The sequence below is a fragment of the Scyliorhinus canicula genome, chromosome 12 (genome assembly GCF_902713615.1).
Source record: "Scyliorhinus canicula chromosome 12, sScyCan1.1, whole genome shotgun sequence".
In the NCBI taxonomy this organism is placed as follows: Eukaryota; Metazoa; Chordata; class Chondrichthyes; order Carcharhiniformes; family Scyliorhinidae; genus Scyliorhinus; species Scyliorhinus canicula.
In genome coordinates, this window is record NC_052157.1 from 9,814,814 (window position 1) to 9,835,517 (window position 20,704).

Consider the following 20,704-nt stretch of genomic DNA (forward strand, 5'->3'; position numbering starts at 1 on the left):
AGAATACTCTCCACTTGCCTGGATGTGTGCAGCTCCAACAACATCTGGGACAAAGCAACCCGCTTTAATTGCTCTCCCTTCCACCAACTTTCAAACCCTCCACCACCGATGCACAGTGGAAGCCGTGTGTACCATCTACAAGATGCACTGCAGTAACTCACCAAAGTTCCTTAGACAGCACCTTCCAAACCCACGACCACTACCATCTAGAAGGACAAGAGCAGCAGATACCTGGGAACCCCACCACCTGGACGTTCCACTCAAAGTCACTCATTGGAAGGATATCGCCGTTTCTTCACTGTCACTGGGTCAAAAGACTGGAGCTCCCTCCCTAATAGCACAGTGGGAGTACCTACACCTGAAAGACTGCAGCAGTTCAAGAAGGCAACTCACCACCACCTTCTGAAGGGCAAGTAGGGATGGACAATAAATGCTGATCTAACCAGCGACACCCATATCCCGTAAAATGAATTTTTAAAAATACACACATTCTCAGCACATACAAGTGTCGGCTGTGACAGAGTGGGTAACACTCTCAACTCTGGGTCAGAAAGTTGTGGACTCAACTTCCACTCCGAGGATTAGAGCACAGAATGGAGGCTGAACTCCGCTGCAGTACTGAGGGAGTGCTGCGCTGTCGGGGGTGAGGTCTTTTGGATGAAGTGATAACACCGTGTCCCATCTGCCCCCTCAGGTTGGTTACGGATCGCATGGCACTTTGGAAGATCAGGGCTCTGCTCACTGTCCCGGGCAATGTCTATCCCTCAACCTCCATCACTCAAGGCAGATTACCTGCTCAGCTATCTCAATGCTGTTTGTGGATCTTGCTGTATGCAGATTGGCTGCTTCTTTCCTCTCATCACAACATTCCATTGGCTGTAAAGCAGTTTGAGAGCCCCTGAATGTCTTTCTCGCAATGCAACCCCTCCACCCTTCTAAACATTCAGACTGTTCACGCCCCCCCCCCCCCCCCCCCCCCCCCCCACCAACCCCCTTACCCCCATCCGCATGTCAATCTTGTAGATGGTACACATGTGCTGATTTTCAGTTAATTCCACTGGTGACTTTAACAGACTTTCAATATTCACAAGTATCCCCCACCTGGTTTGCTGTTACAATTCTACATCCAGGTTGGAGAGCACACCTGGCCAGGTGTTCGTGATAGATTGTTCCTTCCAGGACACTCCACAACTGTGATGTCAGAAAAACTTTGGAAATGGAACTTTAAAAGTTGACGGGATGGGAACTGGATCCACGGAGAGTAACTCAATCCGCACCCCACTAAAGACGGCCCTGTCCCAGAGCAGGCACTAGGTGAAGATAATCAGCATTATATTAGTCATGGGGCTAGGATTGACATCTTGTATAACCATTCGTCTATCGGGTAACATTCGTCATTGGATTGTATCTGCAGAGTAAATTGCGGACTATTCCAGTTGGGGGGTTTGTTTTGTTTTAGACACATTCAGTCTGACCCTTGATTTTGGGGGCATTGCCCCCTCAGTGGAGATCTCAAACGCCATCATGCGGAAACAGGTGACCAGTTCACTTTGCGGCAGTTAAATTATCAGCGCCAAGTTGTGTAATAATAAGGCTTAATAACATGTACTTAATAATTACCCTAAGGGTTAGTCTTTATAAATAACTGTGAGGCACGTTGAGGCTGATTCATAAATCTGTGCAGATAGCAAATACTGCACAGCGGCCGTTTATTAAATATGGTTTAGACCCCCCCCCCCCCCCCCCCCCCACACACACACAGCGATGAACTATAAGAAGTTCATCAGCTCTCAGTCAGAAGCATGCTCCGTTCTCGTTCAATTTGAAGTTAACGTCTGTAGAGAATTTACAGCACAGAAACCAGGCCATTCGGCCCAACTGGTTCATGCTGGAGTACTTGCTCCACACCAGCCTCCTTCCGCGCCGTATTCATTCAACTCACCCTCTATATATCGGTTTGTTCCTATCTCCCGCCTGTATTTACCTGGCTTCCTCATGGATGCACCAAATGCTTATAGGCAGATACGAGTGCCCCAGTCATCAGGAATGTATCACAGGACTGGGATTATCCTGCACAGTTGCTAATGTTGCTGCCCACATTCCGTTGTCGTTTTTCACTCTGGCAACATCTAGGGTACTCCCCCCCCCCCCCCCCCCCCACAACAGAAACATCTGGGCCAATCCATAAGACATAGGAGTAGAAGGAGGCCATTCGGCCCATCGAGTCTGCACCGGCTCTTGGAAAGAGCACCCTACCCAAGGTCAACACCTCCACCCTATCCCCATATCCCAGTAACCCCATCCAACACTAAGGGCAATTTTGGACACTAAGGGCAATTTAGCATGGCGAATTCACCTAACCTGCACATCTTTTGATTGTGGGAGGAAACCCACGCACACACAGGGAGGATGTGCAGACTCCGCACAGACGTTGACCCAAGCCGGAATCGAACCTGGGACCCTGGAGCTGTGAAGCAATTATGCTATCCACAATGCTACCATGCTACCGTCTGCTCCACCATTCAATCATGGCTGATATGTTTCGCATCCCCATTCTCCTGCCTTCTCCCCATAACCCCTGATCCCCTTATCAATCAAGAACCTATCTATCTCTGTCTTAAAGACACTCAGTGATTTTGCCTCCACAGCCTTCTGCAGCAAAGAGTTCCACAGATTCACCACCCTCTGGCTGACGAAATTCCTCCCCACCTCTGTTTTAAAGTGAGCGCAGTGGTAGCACTGCAGTCTCACGGCGCCGAGCTCTCAGGTTCGATCCCGGCTCTGGGTCACTGTCCGTGTGCAGTTTGCACATTCTCCCCGTGTTTGCGTGGGTTTTGCCCCCACAACCCAAAGATGTGCAGGCTAGGTGGATTTAACACGCTAAAATTGCCCCTTAATTGGAAAAAATGAATTGGGTACTCTAAATTTTTTTTTTTTAAATCTCTGTTTTAAAGGATTGTCCCTTCAATCTGAGGCTGTGTCCTCGGATTCTAGTTTTTCCTACAAGTGGAAACATCCTCTCCACGTCCACTCTATCCAGGCCACGCAGTATTCTGGAGGTTTCAATAAGATCGCCCCTCGCCCTTCTAAATTCCAATGAGTACAGGTGCAGAGTCCTCAACGACTCCTCACACGACAGCTCTTCATTTCAGGGATCATTCTTCTGAACCTACTCTGGACCATTTACAAGGTCAGCACATCCTTGCTTAGATACGGGCCCAAAACTGCTCACAATACTCCAAATGGGGTCTGACCAGAGCCTTCTCCCACCTCAGAAGTACATCACTGCTCTTATATTCTAGTCCTCTCGACATGATGCTAACATTGCCTTCCTTTTTTAAAAAAATTTAGATTACCCAATTATTTTTTCTATTAAGGGGCAATTTAGCGCGGCCAATCCACCTACTCTGCACATTTTTGGGTTGTGGGGGCGAAACCCACACAGACACGGGGAGAATGTGCAAACTCCACACGGACAGTGACCCAAAGCCGGGATCGAACCTGGGACCTCAGCGCCGTGAGGCGGTTGTGCTAACCACTAGGCCACCGTGCTGCCCTAACATTGCCTTCCTAACTGCCGACTGAACCTGCACATTAACCTCAAGAGAATCTTGAACCAGGATTCCTAAGTCTCTTTGTGCTTCTGATTTTCTAAGCCATTTCCCAATTAGAAAATAATCCATGCCTCCAATTTTCCTATAAAGTGCATAACCTCACACTTTTCCACATTGTACTCCATCTACCATTTCTTTGCCCACTCTCAAAGCCCATCCATATCCTTCTGTAGTCCCTAATCTCCCCCCTCCCCGCCTCAACAGCAACATCTGGGGCAATCCCCCTAACAGCAATATCTGGGGCCATTTTCCTAACAGCAGCACCTGGGTCAACCCCTAACAGCAACATTTGGGCCAATCACTAACAGCAACATCTGGGGCCCCACGCAGCAACATCTGGGGTCATCTTCCACACAGCAACATATGGGGCAACCCGCCTAACAGCAACATTTGGGCCAACCACTAACAGCAACATCTGGGGTCCCACGCAGCAACATCTGGGGCCATCTTCCACACAGCAACATATGGGGCAACCCACCTAACAGCAACATTTGGGCCAACCACTAACGGCAACATCTAGGACCCCTAACCTCCCGCCCCCCCCCCCCCCCACCCCTAGCAGCAACATCTGTGGCAATTTTCCACACAGCAACACCTGGGGCAACTCCTAACAGCAGCACCTGAGCCAACCCCCCCAAACAGCAATATTTGGGGCAATCCCCCTAACAACAACATCTGGGGCAATCTGCCACACAGCAACATCTGTTGCAACCCCCTAACAGCAGCACCTGTGGCAACCCCTCTAACAGCAACATTTGGGGCAACTCCCTAACAACAATATCCCCTAACAGCAAAAGGTCGCTGCCCATATTTAGTGTTTGTTAAATCCAAGTTTACCTTAACGTGCAGCAGAATATAGTTAAACAAAATTGTTGGTTTGGATTAAATCGGCACAGATTTTAATTCCTGTTGAGGTATAGCTTCCCACGTTGCAACGGCGGCTAATTCTCAAAGGTTCTTCATTGACTACCAGGTACTCTGAGGCGTTGAGAGATAATCAAAGGCGCTATGTAAATGCAGTTTTTAATTTTGCGTTTGAAACCCGCGTTTCTCCCCCCCCCCCCCCCCCCAGTTTAGATGCCCCATATTTAATCTTTAACTAACTCTATAGGCCATTACTAAGATTCCGTTCTTTGGTCACTCGTAGGTTGTTGAGCTGCAAAGTGCAGTTAAAACATCGCTGGATCTAATTCTGGCTCCCCCTCTTTCAGCTTTAGTGTGAGTCTCAAGCAGTTATTAAAATACAAACTGTATTCTCCAATTCTTGCAGCATTGCACTCCCCACAGACAGCGCGGCGTCTAAGAAGTACAGTTTTCTGTCCAAAATCACTCTGATCCCCATTTTAACTTTACAGCAATAAGAATTGCGGTTAGTCCGTAAGGAAAGAGTAAAGAGATGTCGCGTTTGAAGGGCGGGAAAACGTGGTGCAAACAGTGTCTAATCTGGTCAAAAAGCGGGTTCTGCCATCGCAGTAACTTTGTGCCGCTGTTTGCGGTGTGCTGGAAGAAACACAGGAAAAACCTGTTTGGCACATGGCTGAAGATTGTTGGACTTCGGAGTTTATTCACTAAGTGTGTTTGTGTGTGATTGGAGCGTAAGTGTGTGGTGAGTGGGTTTGTGTGGTGTATGTGTGTGGTTAGAGTGTGTGAATGAATATTTGTGTGTGTATGATAAGTGTGTGTGTGTGATATGTGTGTGATAAGTGTGTGTGCGTATGGCTGTGTATATACGTGTGTGCCTATGTTTATTAGTGTGTGTATGATAAGTGTGCATATGTATGTGTAAGTGCGTATGTGTGAGTGTGTGTGTATGTGTAAATGTGTGTGGTAAATGTGGGTGTATGAGTGTGAATGTGTATGAGTGTGAGTGTATGAGTGTGAGTGTGTGTGTATGAGTGTGTGTGTGTATGAGTGTGTGTGTGTGTATGAGTGTGTGTGTGTGTGTATGAGTGTGTGTGTATGAGTGTGAGTGTGTATGAGTTTGAGTGTGTATGAGTGTGTGTGTATGAGTGTGAGTGTGTATGAGTGTGAGTGTGTATGAGTGTGTATATGAGATCCCTTGGTCTACAGTTAGTGCTCAATAACACGTAACTCAAAACAAACTATGACAATGTCATGATTAAATAACCCCGTTTAATGAACATGGTTAAATTGAGGCTTAGCAACTAAAACCAACGATATTTGGGTATTCCCTGAAATTCCAGCCCCCCCCCCCCCCCCCACTCCCAGTTATCCACTGGTTAGGGTCCAGCCGGTTATATGTCATGTACAGCGGAGCTGACAAGCAGCCAGTATTGTAATTAACAAAGACTAATGGACAAATCATTAATGAAATGTTCCTCCCATATTTACTGATCTAAAGACAGGGTCTGCCTAAGTACACGCTCCTTCCAGAGGCTGGAGTGAGCAGCGTGCGGGAGTATAGCTTTAATATTCACCCATCTGCAATGTGCTCAGTGCCAGTTTTGCTACCCACACACGCTGCAAGAGCCCTGAACGTGAGCCCACCCGTCCACCTCGCGGTTTCCCACCAAAACAACTTTGGAGATTGACTTCGATTTACTTATGGATCAATGAAAAAAAAGAGGGGAGGGGAAGGGTCCACAATAAAGGGGGGGGGGGGGGGCAGTGATTGAGATGAGGTGAGGTTAGTGAACGTTGGGCTCTCATCCCCTCCTTTATAAACAACACCATTCACATGGTTTAAATCTTCCGGGGCTGTATTCAACAGGGATCTGATTTTTTTTTAAACTTGTCTCCCTGCATTAAAAAAAAATTCGCTGACAGCTGCCAATTTCGGAGCAGATTATTTCGATGCGGTGTTGCTTGAAACCTTGGTGTTTGTGGAGAGCATTCCAAGTAAAGGATGACTTACCTGCCTCTTCCCACATGGAATTCAGACACTAATACCTTCCAGTACAAGTGTAGAGGGTTCTGTTGCTATCTTAAACAATCAGGCGTAGAGCTTTGGTCATCAGTCTCGATTCGCTTTATTGGGACATAACAGTTGCCTGTAAATGCTGGCTGGGAGTGCATCATTGCGGAGTTTGAGCTCAATGATTGTGTGAGTGCTAGTGTGTTGCCACTGTGCAAATAGTGCAAATCTTCATTGTGAAAAGGGAGAATGTGCACCAAACCAATATGCATGCACTTAGATAAATATGGATGGCCCTAGCCCTTTGATCGCCGCGCGTTAAAGGTGAATGATAATATGCTTGGAAAATATATTTTTAAAAAAGCAAACAAAATCCACAACTAAATGATTTGATGAGAGGATTCTGCAGCTGCTAATTCAGAGCCCCCGGCTTCTTCACTGGACATTAGAAACTCATCTGACTGTAGTCTAGGAATCATTGGCCGCAATATATACTCACTCTGACCTCTGAATAATTAAAAGCAGCCGAATAATTACCGTATAAGATTCTAATTATTGAGGAGGGGGGAGAGAGAGAGAGAGAGGGCCAGCGACGGCGCTGCGGGGAAGCTGAAACGAGATACAATATCAGGTTTACGTCGATGCTCTCTTACTCAATAAATGTTGCATTTGCTTCCTGGGATAATCCTGGGAGGATTATCAAACCCGCCATGCCAGTTAAACAAATAACAGTTCTTTTTTTTTTAAAAAGACAGTTAAATGTCCTCTATTTTACATTTGGATAAAAGTGAAGTTGACGGTGTGCAGTGGGATTGGATTCAGTTACATTCTGCAGAAACTGTAAACTCCCTGTAATTCTCCCGTCCACAGGATACATATGGCGCGAGGAACTGCTGCCAAATCTTTCTTTAGTTCAACGCAAGTCTGCTTAACAAAAGTAATAGCTCGGGGCGGTTTCCTGGACGTTATTAAGTTCTGTTTGATTAGTGTAACTGTTCAAATTTGAATCCAGACAGTAATGATTAATTACAGTTTAATTAACGTGTCCATTAAGAGCGGTGAACGGCGGCATGTTACAAAAACAAAAAGATACAACGCCTGAAGATAGATAGATAGATATACGTACATATATAGGTGATAGATAGATAGACATTTGTAGATATATGGTAGATAGATAGACATTTGTAGATATGTGGTAGATAGATAGACATACGTAGATATATGGATAGATAGATATACATACGTAGATATATTGATGATCGATATACATACGTACATATATGGATGATAGATATAGATATACATACGTATATATATGTGGTTGACGGATAGATATACATACAAACGTACATATATGGTTGATAGATATACATAGGTACATATTTGGTTGATAGATATACATACGTATATATATGGATGATAGATAGATATACATACGCACATATATTGATAATAGATAGATAGATGTACAGATAGGAAATTCAAAATCTAGAGTGGTTGATGTCTAACAAGTAGGATATTAAGATGATTAGATCCCCGCTAAAAGAGGTTGTTACATAAACTAATTGTTTCCATGCTATAGTCCGATTTCTCTGAGTTACTTTGAATTGTAAATAGCCCCCCTCCCAAATACGCAATCATATAAAGTATCAGCTTGGCATTCAGATATATAAAGCCCCTCGCCATGTCTCTACCAGCCCATCGCAGTGCATAGCACTCAGACACAAACTATTAGCTCGAGTGTGTTTCTAGATGCACAGCCTTATTAAGTGACTTCGCATTCGGTTTAGCGACATTCACAGCATGGGCCTGTTGTTTTTTTTTTAAATGCTGCCTTCTACACACGCTTTGGAATCCACTTGAAATTGGACCTTAAAACGGGTAATAATTTCAGGAGAATTTATTTGGAAGTCGAGAAGATGATGCTGGACGGGAGCCATTGATAGCACAGTTGTGTCCCCAGTAGGGCTAAATGATGGTTATTGATCAGGTTATAAATAGTTAATAGAGCCAGCATTGCGTTACACCACTTACCGCTGAATATTGCACAAATATATCAGAGTGTTTATGTACACACACAACATCAGCCGGACCAAACGTTGCAGCCTGGGTTGGCGTTGAAAGCCCACATAAAAAGGAACGAAGACAGACCATAATTTTCTGTTGGGGAACTAAGTGATATCTTACAGTAATTTTAATTGCGCGACTGCCAATCTCCACAGCTGAGGGGTGGGGGTGGGGGGGGGGGGGGGTGGAGACATTGGGCACAGCATCTCCCTTGAAAGTTTTATCATCACAACTTCGCTTGACATTCATTTCCCTGTGCTTAGTTTTCCCGTTTGCAACTGTGGTGACACCGTTAGATTTAATTAAACACAATTGTGCAAACGCCCACGTTTGGGTGTGCAGACCAACAAAAGCAGGGCTCTCTTTTTTTTAAAAAAAAGTTTGCCCCAGGGCAGAGCTCAGCTCAGTGGACCGAGTGAAGAAGACCCTGGGGGTGACTGTTAATGCCACGCGTGATTTTTTTTTTGTTTGGAAAAAAAAGCAATCATTACATTCTGCTTTTCCCGATTCGTAATTATCCCCCCGTAACGCCATTAACAGATACAAATAGGACAAATTTCATGGTGCCAATTCTTTGAAACATCAATTGATATTCCGCTTCAAGACACGTACCCCTGGCCTTCAGTGCTTGGTGGTGAGGTTAGCTCTCACTCGCTCTCTCCTCTCTCGTCTTCTCTCTCACTCCATCCCTGCTCTTGTCTTTTGCTTCATCTCTCTCTCTCTCTCTCTCGCTCTTTCCTTCACATGTTATCTCCTGCTCTATTTTGCTCTCCCCCCACCCCCACCCCCCTCTCTCTTTCTATGTATATATATATATATATATTTCTAATCGATGGGTATATTTCACAGGATTTCGATGCTAACAAAATACACAACGCAGAAATGAGCCTTTGTTTTTGTAAGTTAAAGATATGTTTGCGTTGACCCTGAACCGACCTATTGCAGCTGACTGCCCTTAATTCTAAAACACTTCAAACCAAGGCCACTGGTTTAGCGGGTATTGAGATTTGTTTTTGGAGTTAAATAGTTCTCATTCTGTTTACAAATTTGAACAGAAAACAAAACACACACACAGACGCACACACACGCGCAAACTCACACACGCAAACACGCACACACACACAAACACACTCACAAACACACACAAACACACTCACAAACACACACAAACACACTCACAAATACACAAAAACACACAGACACACACTCAAATAATAATCTTTATTGTCACAAGTAGGCTTACATTAACGTTGCAATGAAGTTACTGTGAAAATACATACTCACAAATACACAAAAACACACATACTTACAAATACACACGCACACACACTTACATACACACACAAACTCACACTTACATACACACACAAACACACATACTCACAAATACACACGCACACACTCAATCACACATACAAATATACACACACGGCCAAACACATACACACACATACACACAAACACACAACTACACTGAAGACCTGAAACGTTTGATCATTCAGGGAAAATAGGAAGCAAAAAACATGCGAAATATTGCACTCCCCCAGATCCCATGTTGCAATAAAGCGGGAGCTTACCTCCAAGTGACATGTCTTAAAGATTTCTCTCTCTATTTTCTCTCTCTCTGGCCTGCACAAGATGTAACTGGATGGAACATCACTTGATTGACGGAAAGGAATGATTGACGTTAGCGGGCGTCCCGTAGCCAAATGGTTAATGTAAATCTGCCCGCGCTAAGTGGGTGTGTCTTCCCTATTATTTTAGCTGTCACTTGATCGATGTAAACCTATTCAACTAAGGATCAGCATCGCGCCCACCGAGTTGCCATGTGCTTGCTCTGTTGCATTAAGGAGAAGGCACAATTTGGGGATATGGATTTGCGAGATCGTCTTTGAAATCCTCGACACCTTTACACTGCCTTCTCAGAGGGGAAAAACACCAGGACCAGGGGACACAGGGATTACACTCTGTGGGACGCCCCCCCCCCCTCCCCCACCTCCCCTCAACCCCTCACCCCCTCACCCCGCTCTCCTCAACCTCCAAAAGGGTAGCGGGGACAAGCTGAGATTACCACATCGTTCTGCCCCATGTATCCCTGGCTCCAAGTTTTATTTTCTGAAAATTGGAAAGCATCCTTTTGTTCAGATTGAAGAGATACAAAGGGTAAGTTTATTTTATTTCCTCTTTCTTTGCTGCTTTCGTGAATAGATGCGAGACTGTGTCGTAAATGTGTGTGTATATATACATGTAAATGTGTGTGAGATGTGAATGTGTGTGAGTGAGAAAGTGTGTATGTGTGTAAATGTGTGTGAGTGAGAATGTGAGTGTGTTTATGTGAGTGTGAATGTGTGTTTGAGTGAGAATGTGTGTGTGTGACTGAGTGAGTGAGCGAGTGTGTGTGTGTGTGGTTGAGTGAGTGAGTGAGTGTGTGTGACTGAGTGAGTGTGTGTGTGACTGTGAGTGTGTGTGACTGTGAGTGAGTGTGAGGGAAGTGAGTGAGTGTGACTGAGTGAATGAGTGTGAGGGAAGTGAGTGAGTGTGACTGAGTGAGTGCGTGTGAGTGAGGGAAGTGAGACTGAGAGAGATGATGCACGCTTTAATGACCATTCCTCCCAGCCTTATCACAGTCCTGAATTCCGGTGTCCTCTGTATAATTACACTTAAATGTTGCGATCGGTTGAAATGAGCCCATTTTACTGATTCCACCGCCTCACTTTTAAAGTTATCTTTAGCCTAACCCCTTCCAGGTTAGTCGACAATGCTGAGGATTGCTAGCCCATTTCCGTGCGCGTTTTGTTTTCCAAAAAAAAAGTCTTGGGTCAAGAATGGTTTACAACAGCAGTTGTGATCTATATTTGTAGGAAGTACTTCTGATTTAAAGCCATTCACTTATCTGATCCGGGCTAGCGATGTGATGTAAATACTAATTGACCGTATCAATGGTTATTGTAAAATCGCAGGAGTATTTAAATCCCGTCGCTCATCCTGCCTCTCTCTCTCTCTCTCTCTCTCATTTTTCATTAAATACATTTGGCGAGATGATACCTTGGAAGGATTACAGCGCGACGGGAGCAAACTAAGTTTATTTAAAGTGCGTTTAAAAAATAAAGAGCATCTTGGTTTCAGGATTGCGATTGCCTCCGCTAAAACAAAATACCATTTCTTTTTTTCTGCACCACAGATTAAATCTGCCCCTGAACATCAAAAGCTCTTCTCGAATCCTGAAGTGACGCAGATCAGGTAGGAATTGAACACAAACTAAAATAACCGCGATTTTGCTGGTTCGGTAACATATTCGTTAGTCTACGCGCGAATTCTTTATTTTTTTCCCCTAATCTAACTGGACGCTATAACCGGTGCGGAGCTGGTATTAATAACGGAGAAATTGTTCCAATATTATATAAGAGGAAACCACAGAGGTTTCTATACTAAAGGGGAACTTAAATCAGCTGAAAATCCTCCATAATCTTCAACCAAAACCAAAAAAAGCAAAATTTCCTGTTATCAAAACGTGGTAAATTTCGAGGGGATTTCTTGCATTAAATTGGAACAAACTGCATTTTGAAAAATGTGATTGGGATTTCAATAATTAGATATTGATACCGAGGCAGCGTTTTCGATGTTTATAAATGAGAATCTCGTTATTTAGCTCGGAAATATTTTTCTCAATTATTCCTGAGGATGATAAATTATTTAATTATTCTTATCTAAATTATTTGCGCGGTTAGTACATTAAAATAAGCGTTTGTTTCTGAAATGCGGCTGGGTTTATTCCCTCCGCTCGTTCTCCTTTTTGTTTTAAGAAGCAAGTCTTTTATCTGGGATTTTTTTGGCGCATTTTATTTTTCTGTTTTCTCCCACAGAAACTGCGGAATGGAGAAGATTCCCAGTCAGCTCGGAGTAGTAAACGACGCTGCCTCTTCTCCCAGCTCCAAACAGGAACTTCAGCCTTACAACCAACGTGAGCACCCCGGTTCCAGTAACTTGAAAACGAACACCATCGGTGAAGCTGTGCTGTACGGGTTGCCTATTGTCTCCCTGGTAATTGACGGTCAGGAGCGGCTGTGTCTGGCCCAGATCTCCAACACCCTCCTGAAAAATTACAGCTACAACGAGATCCACAACAGGAGGGTGGCCCTGGGTATAACCTGCGTCCAGTGCACCCCGGTCCAGCTGGAGATCCTGCGCAGGGCCGGGGCCATGCCCATCTCCTCGCGAAGATGCGGCATGATCACCAAGAGAGAGGCGGAGAGGCTTTGCAAGTCTTTCCTGGGCGAGCACTCGCCGCCCAAACTCCCCGAGAACTTTGCCTTCGATGTTTCCCACGAGTGCGCCTGGGGCTGTCGCGGGAACTTCATTCCAGCCAGGTATAACAGCTCTCGAGCCAAGTGCATCAAATGCAGCTATTGCAATATGTACTTTTCCCCAAATAAATTCATCTTCCATTCCCACAGAGTCCCGGACACTAAGTATACCCAGCCAGACGCTGCAAACTTCAACTCTTGGCGGAGACACCTCAAACTTTCTGACAAAACTCCCTCTGACTATTTAGCCCACGCCTGGGAAGATGTCAAGGCTATGTTCAATGGAGGCAGCCGAAAGAGGACCCTGCCCAGCCACGGGTCCAGCGGCCCTGGTCTCAAAGCTCAGGGACACAGCTCCATGCCCCCCAGGAACTCCGAGATCCCTCACAAAGCCATGAGATGTGAGGAGGAAGGGCGAAGCCTGGGTCTGGCAAACAACGTCCGCAGCTACCCCGTCATTCCGGTGCCCAGCAAGAGCTTCGGCATGCTGCAGAAAATCCCCCCTCCCATGTTCCCGCACCCCTACGGGTTCCCCACCTTTGGACTCTGTCAGAAGAAGGACGACAGCAACGTGGTGGCGGAGAAGGCCCAGGGAGGGTTACCCAGCATGTTCTGGTCCAGCAGCAAGGACACGGTTTATCCCTCATTCCCGGTCTTCTGGCCGGCGGCTGGCACCTTACCCGTGCCCCCGTACCCCCAGGCTCAGCCCAAGGTGGCAGACAACGCCAGCGCCAGGCAGAATGACATGGAGGTGTCAGAGAGTGACCGCAGCAGTAACACGCCCAAGGACAGTCTGGGGGACAGTGAGAGGTGCTCCAGTACCCACTCCAGGATCGAGGAGGACCGCTCAGGGGACGAGAGCCGCTCCATTGAAGGGATGTCCCTCACGCCCCGGAAACTCAACTACATCTCAGCGTTCAGGCCGGTCGTCAAGGACGCGGAGAGCATCGCCAAACTTTATGGCAACAGGGAGGTGTACAATGGCGCCAGGCCCGGCTACCTGTCCCCTGATTTCATGAGTGAGAGTTCCAGTTACAGGTCAGTGTCTCCCGACGTGGACAGCGCCGGCGAGGAGCCAGAGGTGGACGTGGAGTCTCACAGATGCCCGGAGGATGAGCCCTCGCCACCGCTGGGAGAAAGTATCCCAGAGCCAGAGAACCCGGCCCAAGAACCTCCTACCAGCCCAGAACCCACACCACAAACCCCCAATAAAGAGCCCCTGGCAACACCTTATGGAGAGCAGGAGGCTGAGGCAGCAAGGCAAAGGGGGCAGTCTGTGGAGGAGAAAGACCGAGAGGTAACCTTTATTTAATTATTATAATAATTATGTGCTCCCCCCCCCCCCCCCAAAGTCCACTCGAGATGTCACCTTCACTGTGTTTAGTCTGTGGGGAGGGAGTCGGCAGCAGAACGAGCTGGTGAAATAATTTTAAACAAGGGCTGCAAAATCCGAGAGTACTAAAGCCTGCCTAACACCTGAAAATTAGCATTCAGCCAGATTTAAATAAGAGTAATTAACCAAATTATAGAAGCTATTGATGCACGCGGGGGCTGTGAATGTGAGAAAGGACCAATAGCCGCCCAGGCACCTTTTCTCGTTTCAAACACTCTGTCGCCTTTATTTAAACGAATGCGCACAAATAGAGATTAATATCAGCTCCAGGCGCGGTTTCTTTAAGATCCCGGGGACATTCTGGAGGCGGGCCCGTGTTCAAAGAGACCAGAAGGTCCTGAGTTAGACGGGAGGGTCAGCCAGGTGAGCTCCAGGGCGATGGAGACATTTGCAGCGAGAGGTCCTGTTGCTCCCTATGATCATTTGTTCCTCTGTTTGGCAGGTCTTTCCACATGAACGGGAGAGCCACTTGCACAGTGTGAAGAATCCTTCCACGGCGGTTCCTGCACCAACTTACATCTGCAGCACAGACACAGCTGGTAACCACCCCTCCCCTCCCCTGCCCCCTTCCCTTCAACTCACTAGTGGCGCGATCCACGCCCAAAAGAAACGTTAAAGTTTCCTGAAGTTTAATTACATGTTATCGCGATCTGTAAATGCGCGAAAAGTAACGAGAATAAAATGAATGCTCAACATAAAGGAAACAGGCTCGAGGGCAATTATTTCTTGAGCAATGGGAGCCAATTCTCTGCCTTTGATGGTTAAGGGTGACAAATCTGCAGCCCACTTGCCTGAAAGGCCATTGGAAGCAGATTCAACAGGAACTTTCAATGGGGAATTGTATTGATAGTCAGTGTTGTGGGGCAAGCGCGTGGGATTCGGGACTCATTGCATCGCTCTTTCACCAGCACAGGGCGATGGGCGGAATGGCCTCCCTCTGAGCTGTAAGGGTCTCTGGGTATTGATTTCCCCGGACCCCAGTGAAACAATTGACACTATAAATGATTAATGAATGATTGTGAACATTATTGAATAGCAGTGGGCGGGAAAGAAGCCGTTGCTGCTCCATGCAGGCTTGGCGCTGTCTTCATTGCTTAGTGTGCGGGCAAAGTCCCCTTCTCACTCTGCAATTGCGGAGGCAGCTTCTCTGGGATGTGAGTCTTGCAATTGCTGGGGTCAAACGTGCGTTTCCCACACTGACAACCGGTTTGTTGCATTTCAAGAACTCGATAAAGAAGACAATCTGTGCACGGGAGAGGCCTCGGAACCCAGAAAATCATATCAGGAGCCACGCACGGTCCCCCAGGACACCGAGCGGGGTAAGCACCCTCCTGTTGCTTTGGGAACACAACACGTTTTTTGTAAGCAATGGAATTAGTGTGGGAAAAGTTGTCTTGAGTCAAGGAAAATTGTCTATTTCTCTGTTTACGAAAGTTGGTATTTGTTATTGAATGTTGACATTCACAGTGTCAATCGCTGGTCACCTGGGCGGGTCTCCCAGTTATACTGAATAAACACAGTGAATATATCTGTCATGTTGTACACCACATGCATCTCACTCTGCAAAGTCCCACATGTCCGCTCTGTATTCACCATTTTGGGAGATTTGAAGTATTGTTATTTTCCCTGTTTTTGTTTTATCCCCCCCCCCCCCCCCCCTTAAAAGAGTTTCCTGGACAAAAGTTAAGGGAAACAACCAGACTCAGATTCACCCCCTCTCCCCTCCCCCACAACCTGTCGTCTTCAAGTTTGCAACTATTTCTCACCTGTAACCTGAAAAAAGGTTCCCCCAAATTCCGTGGCGATGCCTTTGCCTCACGTTTGAATAGACACGGAACTAGTTTTTTTTTAAAGAAAGAAATAGCTGTTCTTGCTTATTCTATCTGACAAGGTCCAACCTGTGTTTCTGTCCCAGGCGAAGATGCGATTAGACTGGAGACCCCGAGGTCACAATTGGTGGAAAAGGATATTGAAAACATGGGGAAAGGTGTGCATTTTGACTGCCTATCAATATTACGTTCTGATCAGGAGGAGAAACTTCGGGTAGATTCTACCAGTGTGGTTTAAGGACAAACTTTAAAGGAACGGATTAATACCCTTGGGGGCGCCTGCTCCGAATGGAGGAAGGAATGGAAATTGATGGACTCGTACACTCGAACTATCGAGTTGAGCAATTTATTTTGCTTATGGTGTAGCTTCGAAATAATTCGCGTGTCCCACTCGTCTCCCAGCCGACACGTCTTTTGACTTTTTTTTTGCTTAATTTCTCAATCACTATCCGAATTGAGGCAGGAATAGGTTTTGATTTTATCATTGGTGCATAGTGATTACCGTAACTGATAAACCCGTCTCTTGTAAAGTAATATGCAATTTCTGGAATTTAGCGTTGCAATTTGTAAATCGCCGCTGCCACTATCTCTCTCCCCCCCCCCCCCCCCCCCCATTCCTCTTGAGCCAGTGGATCTGCATCTGGTAGAGGAACAACCAGGCTGAAGTTTAATTAAGCATTGTTAATACGACTGCGCGCACCCTGGGCGAACTAAGAAATGTGTTACCGCTTCTGCACGCGTTGGCAAGCTGATGAACGAAGGTGTTGGGGCATTCACAGTGAATAAGATCACCAGTGGATGCGGGTCATTGGTAATTGTGAAAGGTCCGTGCTGGTCAATGGGTAAGCTGGTCAATGAGGGCAGCAGCCTGTAATGTGGTCGAATGGACATGATGGGACAGATTTAACATGCATGTTCAGCTAAAGTTAGCACTTTACATTCAGAATCAAGTCTGCCAGTCACTGGGTGGTTCGAATGACCCTCACACCGCATCTACCTGATTGAATTTATAGACCAGATTGAAAATAAAACGTCTCTCCCTTTATTGACTCCTGAAAAATTGACACAGCAGGTTTCTGTCCAAATCTGGAAGCGAGTAGTGACCCCTCACTCTCTGTATTTATATTTCAGAAGAATTACAAAAACTGCTTTTGGAACAGATGGAGCTTAGGAAGAAGTTAGAACGGGAATTTCAGAGTTTGAAAGGTATGTCACTCCCGGGGCTGTTATTGGGGAAAACAATGTCAACTCGTGAATGGAAACTATTTGCGTTAGTTGAGCAGATGAAAATACGGCTACCAAATGCGGATGGTTAAGTCTGTCGTGATTTTAATTTGTGAACAAATTTCTGGCCCTTGAAATATAGTTATGGTATATTCAATAACCACATTCCTACAGGGGGAAATGACCTTAACACAGGTGGACTCGGTACATAGCTTTATAATGTCATCATACTGAGTTTATATAGAAAGCAAAATAGGACAGGATTCAGGTGAGGTAAGAAAGGGGAATTCATGAGAGTTGCAGCGACATGAGAGAGAGAGAGAAAAAAATGTTAATTAATTGGGATTAAACCCAATAGGCAGGGCGAAGAGTATCTTTTTGAAATAAATCTATTCTAGATGGAACAAAAAAGTGTGTCAATAAATATTCACTTGGAATCTGCCCTACTTTCCTACAGACAGTTTTCAGGATCAAATGAAGAGGGAATTGTCCTACAGGGAGGAAATGGTGCAGCAACTCCAAATCGTTAGAGGTAAAAAAAAATGCAATCACGTGTCGGTGTTTATAGCAATGATGTGAACATTCCCCAGTAAGCATTTCATCCAGTGCCCTAAGACCACTGATAGTCAAATTGTTTATCAATAATTCCAATTGTAACCACCCTGACCTTTCCCGACGTTCCAGTCAAACGCGCCCTTCCAGTCAGACTGATTAGCCCCTGCCTTTGGAGTCCTGTGTACAAACGGCTCGAAGGCATCATTACAAATAAATGATTGAATTTTTTTTTCTTCCACTGCAATTTTCACGCCGTCTAAATTAAAAATCGAGGCGTAAAATTACCTGTGAAGTAGTGCCTAACTTTGGTTTAATTTTCAACTGGTTTTCCACTTGCCTTCCAGCACATTTCACCTCCCTGGCCACAGAACATTTGTGGGTTGTGCTGCTGACTTTTATTTGTGTGTGTGTGTGATTTTTTTTAAAAATCTGTTCATCTAGAATTTATCACAGTTTGGCCAGGCAGCTGAATGGGAGGGTGGGGGGGGGGGGGGGGGGGGGGGGAGGGGAGGGAGAGGGGGGGATCTTAGGGGGTGGGGGTGGTGGAGGGGACAACATGGACTATCTGGGGTCGCTTTGTGGAGCCTTTGCTGAAGTTCTCTCGGTTTTTGTTGAAGCCTCGCTGCTGCTTTTCTCACTGAAGGACTCATTTGGTTTTGACAGACACTCTCTGCAATGAACTCGATCAAGAGAGGAAAGCACGGTATGCGATTCAACAAAAGCTGAAAGGTAATGACTTCATCCCAATATTCTGAATGACACGGTGGCCCTTCTATCAGAGGAGAGGGGGGGGGGGGGGGGGGGGGCGACAATAGACCAGAGCGCAATCCTTAGTTTAAAGCAAAAAAAAAAGGGCGCAGGTGGGTGAGAGAACGAGGAGCTGGAATAAAGAATGGAGGGATAAATGATATTAAAGAGGAAGAATAGATGGGCACACGGAGGCAGATGGGATTAGCAACGTGCGTTCGAGGAAACGTGAATGCAGTAAAAATAGCGACTGGAGATTTGATCGGATTTAGGTGGAAAAGTCTGGCGGAGCAAAGGAAGGCAGTACTTATTCAGGGGGAAATCAGGAAAATTAAAAAGAAATGCGTGTTGTGGTGATCCGGGGGCGCTGCCTGGAAAAGGGGGGGGGGGGGGGTGGAAGCAGATTTAATAGTTACCCTCAAAAGGATTTAGATTCAAACAAAACTACAAAGGGGACGTATTGCAGGACTCTGGGGAAAAGAGTAGGGGGCTAGATTAATTGGATGAGCAGTTGATGCAAGGCAAGTGCTGGAAAGTGGGATTGGTGCAGATTTAGTGTAATGTTGACGGCGCAGACTCTTCTGCACTGCACGGCTCTCTGACTCTTGTTTCCAAGCAGCCAGCACGCGCGTGACGGGCCGAATGGCCGCCTCCTATTGTAATGTTCCCTGTTTTTTTCTTGAGAAAAGAGAATATTTAAGAACTTGATATAAATATTGATTTACATCAATGCTGGTGAAAAGGGTGTTACAGATACAGGTGGCCATTTTTCTAATAATCTCTCTCTTCCATCCCCACCTCTCTGGACCAGAAGCCCACGACGCCCTCCATCATTTCTCATGTAAGATGCTGACCCCTCGACACTGTACTGGAAACTGTTCCTTCAAACCTCCTCTGCTCCCGCAGTGACAAACCAACAGCTCACACAGCAACACGAGCCACGCTATAAATTTATCCTGAGTACTGTAAATAATAATTTAAGGCAAAAAAAAAAACGTTTTTAATAAAAAAAAGTTGCAAACCAGGACATGCGGAAATCCGAGAAGGCGAACCCAGGCCCTCAACAACCAGGAGAGAGAGAGAGAGGCCAGTGGATCTGGACCAGTCCATGGAGATTGTGAATATAAATTCAAGGACTAATCACCACGAGCATTGCTATACGAAGAGTGAATAGGTGACCCCAGGGTCACTGCTACAGACCTACCTGTTTGACTTAATGTCCACTTATTTAAAAAATATTGTTCATAAGAAATAAGTGGTTATTGTGCAATTTATCTTTATGTAATGTGATTTCGTTCGTACAGTATTTAATGGTTGTAATTTATTGGTTATTTATTATTTATTTGCCTTTCTCAGCCCGAAATCCAATGGGGGGGGGGGGGGGGGGGGACAAAATTACCTTTGTACATTATCGATGTTATTAAAAGAGCACTTTAAGAGGTAATTCAATGTGTAAAGAATTCCGTTTGGAAATCTGTTGAGTGATTTATTCTTAAAATAAAGTCGGCCTTATACCGTTTCCCGTCACTTGGGTGGTTTGGTTTTGTTGGCGGTGACGCTGTGTTGTCTCAGTGATTCGACACTCCCGCCTTAACTTTTCCTCGTCCCAAACACGGTGGGGGTGGGAGTGGGGAGGAGGCACCGATTTTGTTTTCCGGGCGAAGTGAGTCCAGAGTTGAGATTGGGAGAGGAGTTTTTATTTGTGTCATGCCAACATGGGCAGGCTGGCCCGATTATTTGGAGTTTCCAGATTTGGCTCATTAATCAACGTAACCATTTTACAACGTGTTGCTACATTCTACCCAGGATGGAGCATTCCCGCTGTCACTCACTCTCCCCCTTGCTGTCACCGGAGACCGAGACTTAAGAGCATTAGACATTCTGAGATCAGCGTTGATTTAAAATTAGCCCGGCCAAAATCAAAATAAAACGCATGTATTTTGGGGAGGCTTTGATGGGGAAATAGACAACGTGGAGAATAAACTGTGGTCAGGATGTGTTCTGGATATTGCTGCATGCAGTGACATGGTCAGTGGGGTCACCCAACTTTTCTCCATTCGGTATATTTCTTCCTGCCAGCAGAAAACGAAAGGGCG

At 45.8% G+C, this 20,704-nt stretch overlaps 1 protein-coding gene across 5 annotated transcripts in view; it reads left to right on the plus strand.

Moving 5' to 3' along the window:
• Window positions 1-19,958, plus strand: part of LOC119975228 (SKI family transcriptional corepressor 1 homolog-B-like) — a 42,626-nt gene extending 22,668 nt beyond the window's left edge. Inside the window, exons 2-11 of one of the 5 annotated variants that reach the window (XM_038814866.1) lie at window positions 11,738-11,796; window positions 12,420-12,923; window positions 13,011-14,157; window positions 14,696-14,792; window positions 15,477-15,572; window positions 16,169-16,240; window positions 17,214-17,288; window positions 17,764-17,838; window positions 18,525-18,590; window positions 19,420-19,958. In XM_038814866.1, the coding sequence (XP_038670794.1) occupies window positions 12,430-12,923; window positions 13,011-14,157; window positions 14,696-14,792; window positions 15,477-15,572; window positions 16,169-16,240; window positions 17,214-17,288; window positions 17,764-17,838; window positions 18,525-18,590; window positions 19,420-19,517 (2,220 nt within the window). In that variant the 5' untranslated portion in view covers window positions 11,738-11,796; window positions 12,420-12,429 and the 3' untranslated portion in view covers window positions 19,518-19,958. Of the gene's footprint in view, window positions 1-10,652; window positions 10,720-11,737; window positions 11,797-12,419; window positions 14,158-14,695; window positions 14,793-15,476; window positions 15,573-16,168; window positions 16,241-17,213; window positions 17,289-17,763; window positions 17,839-18,524; window positions 18,591-19,419 lie in introns of those variants that run through there. The other 4 variants (XM_038814867.1, XM_038814862.1, XM_038814863.1 and 1 more) reach the window with 4 other exon arrangements.
• The last annotated feature ends 746 nt before the right edge of the window (window positions 19,959-20,704 follow it).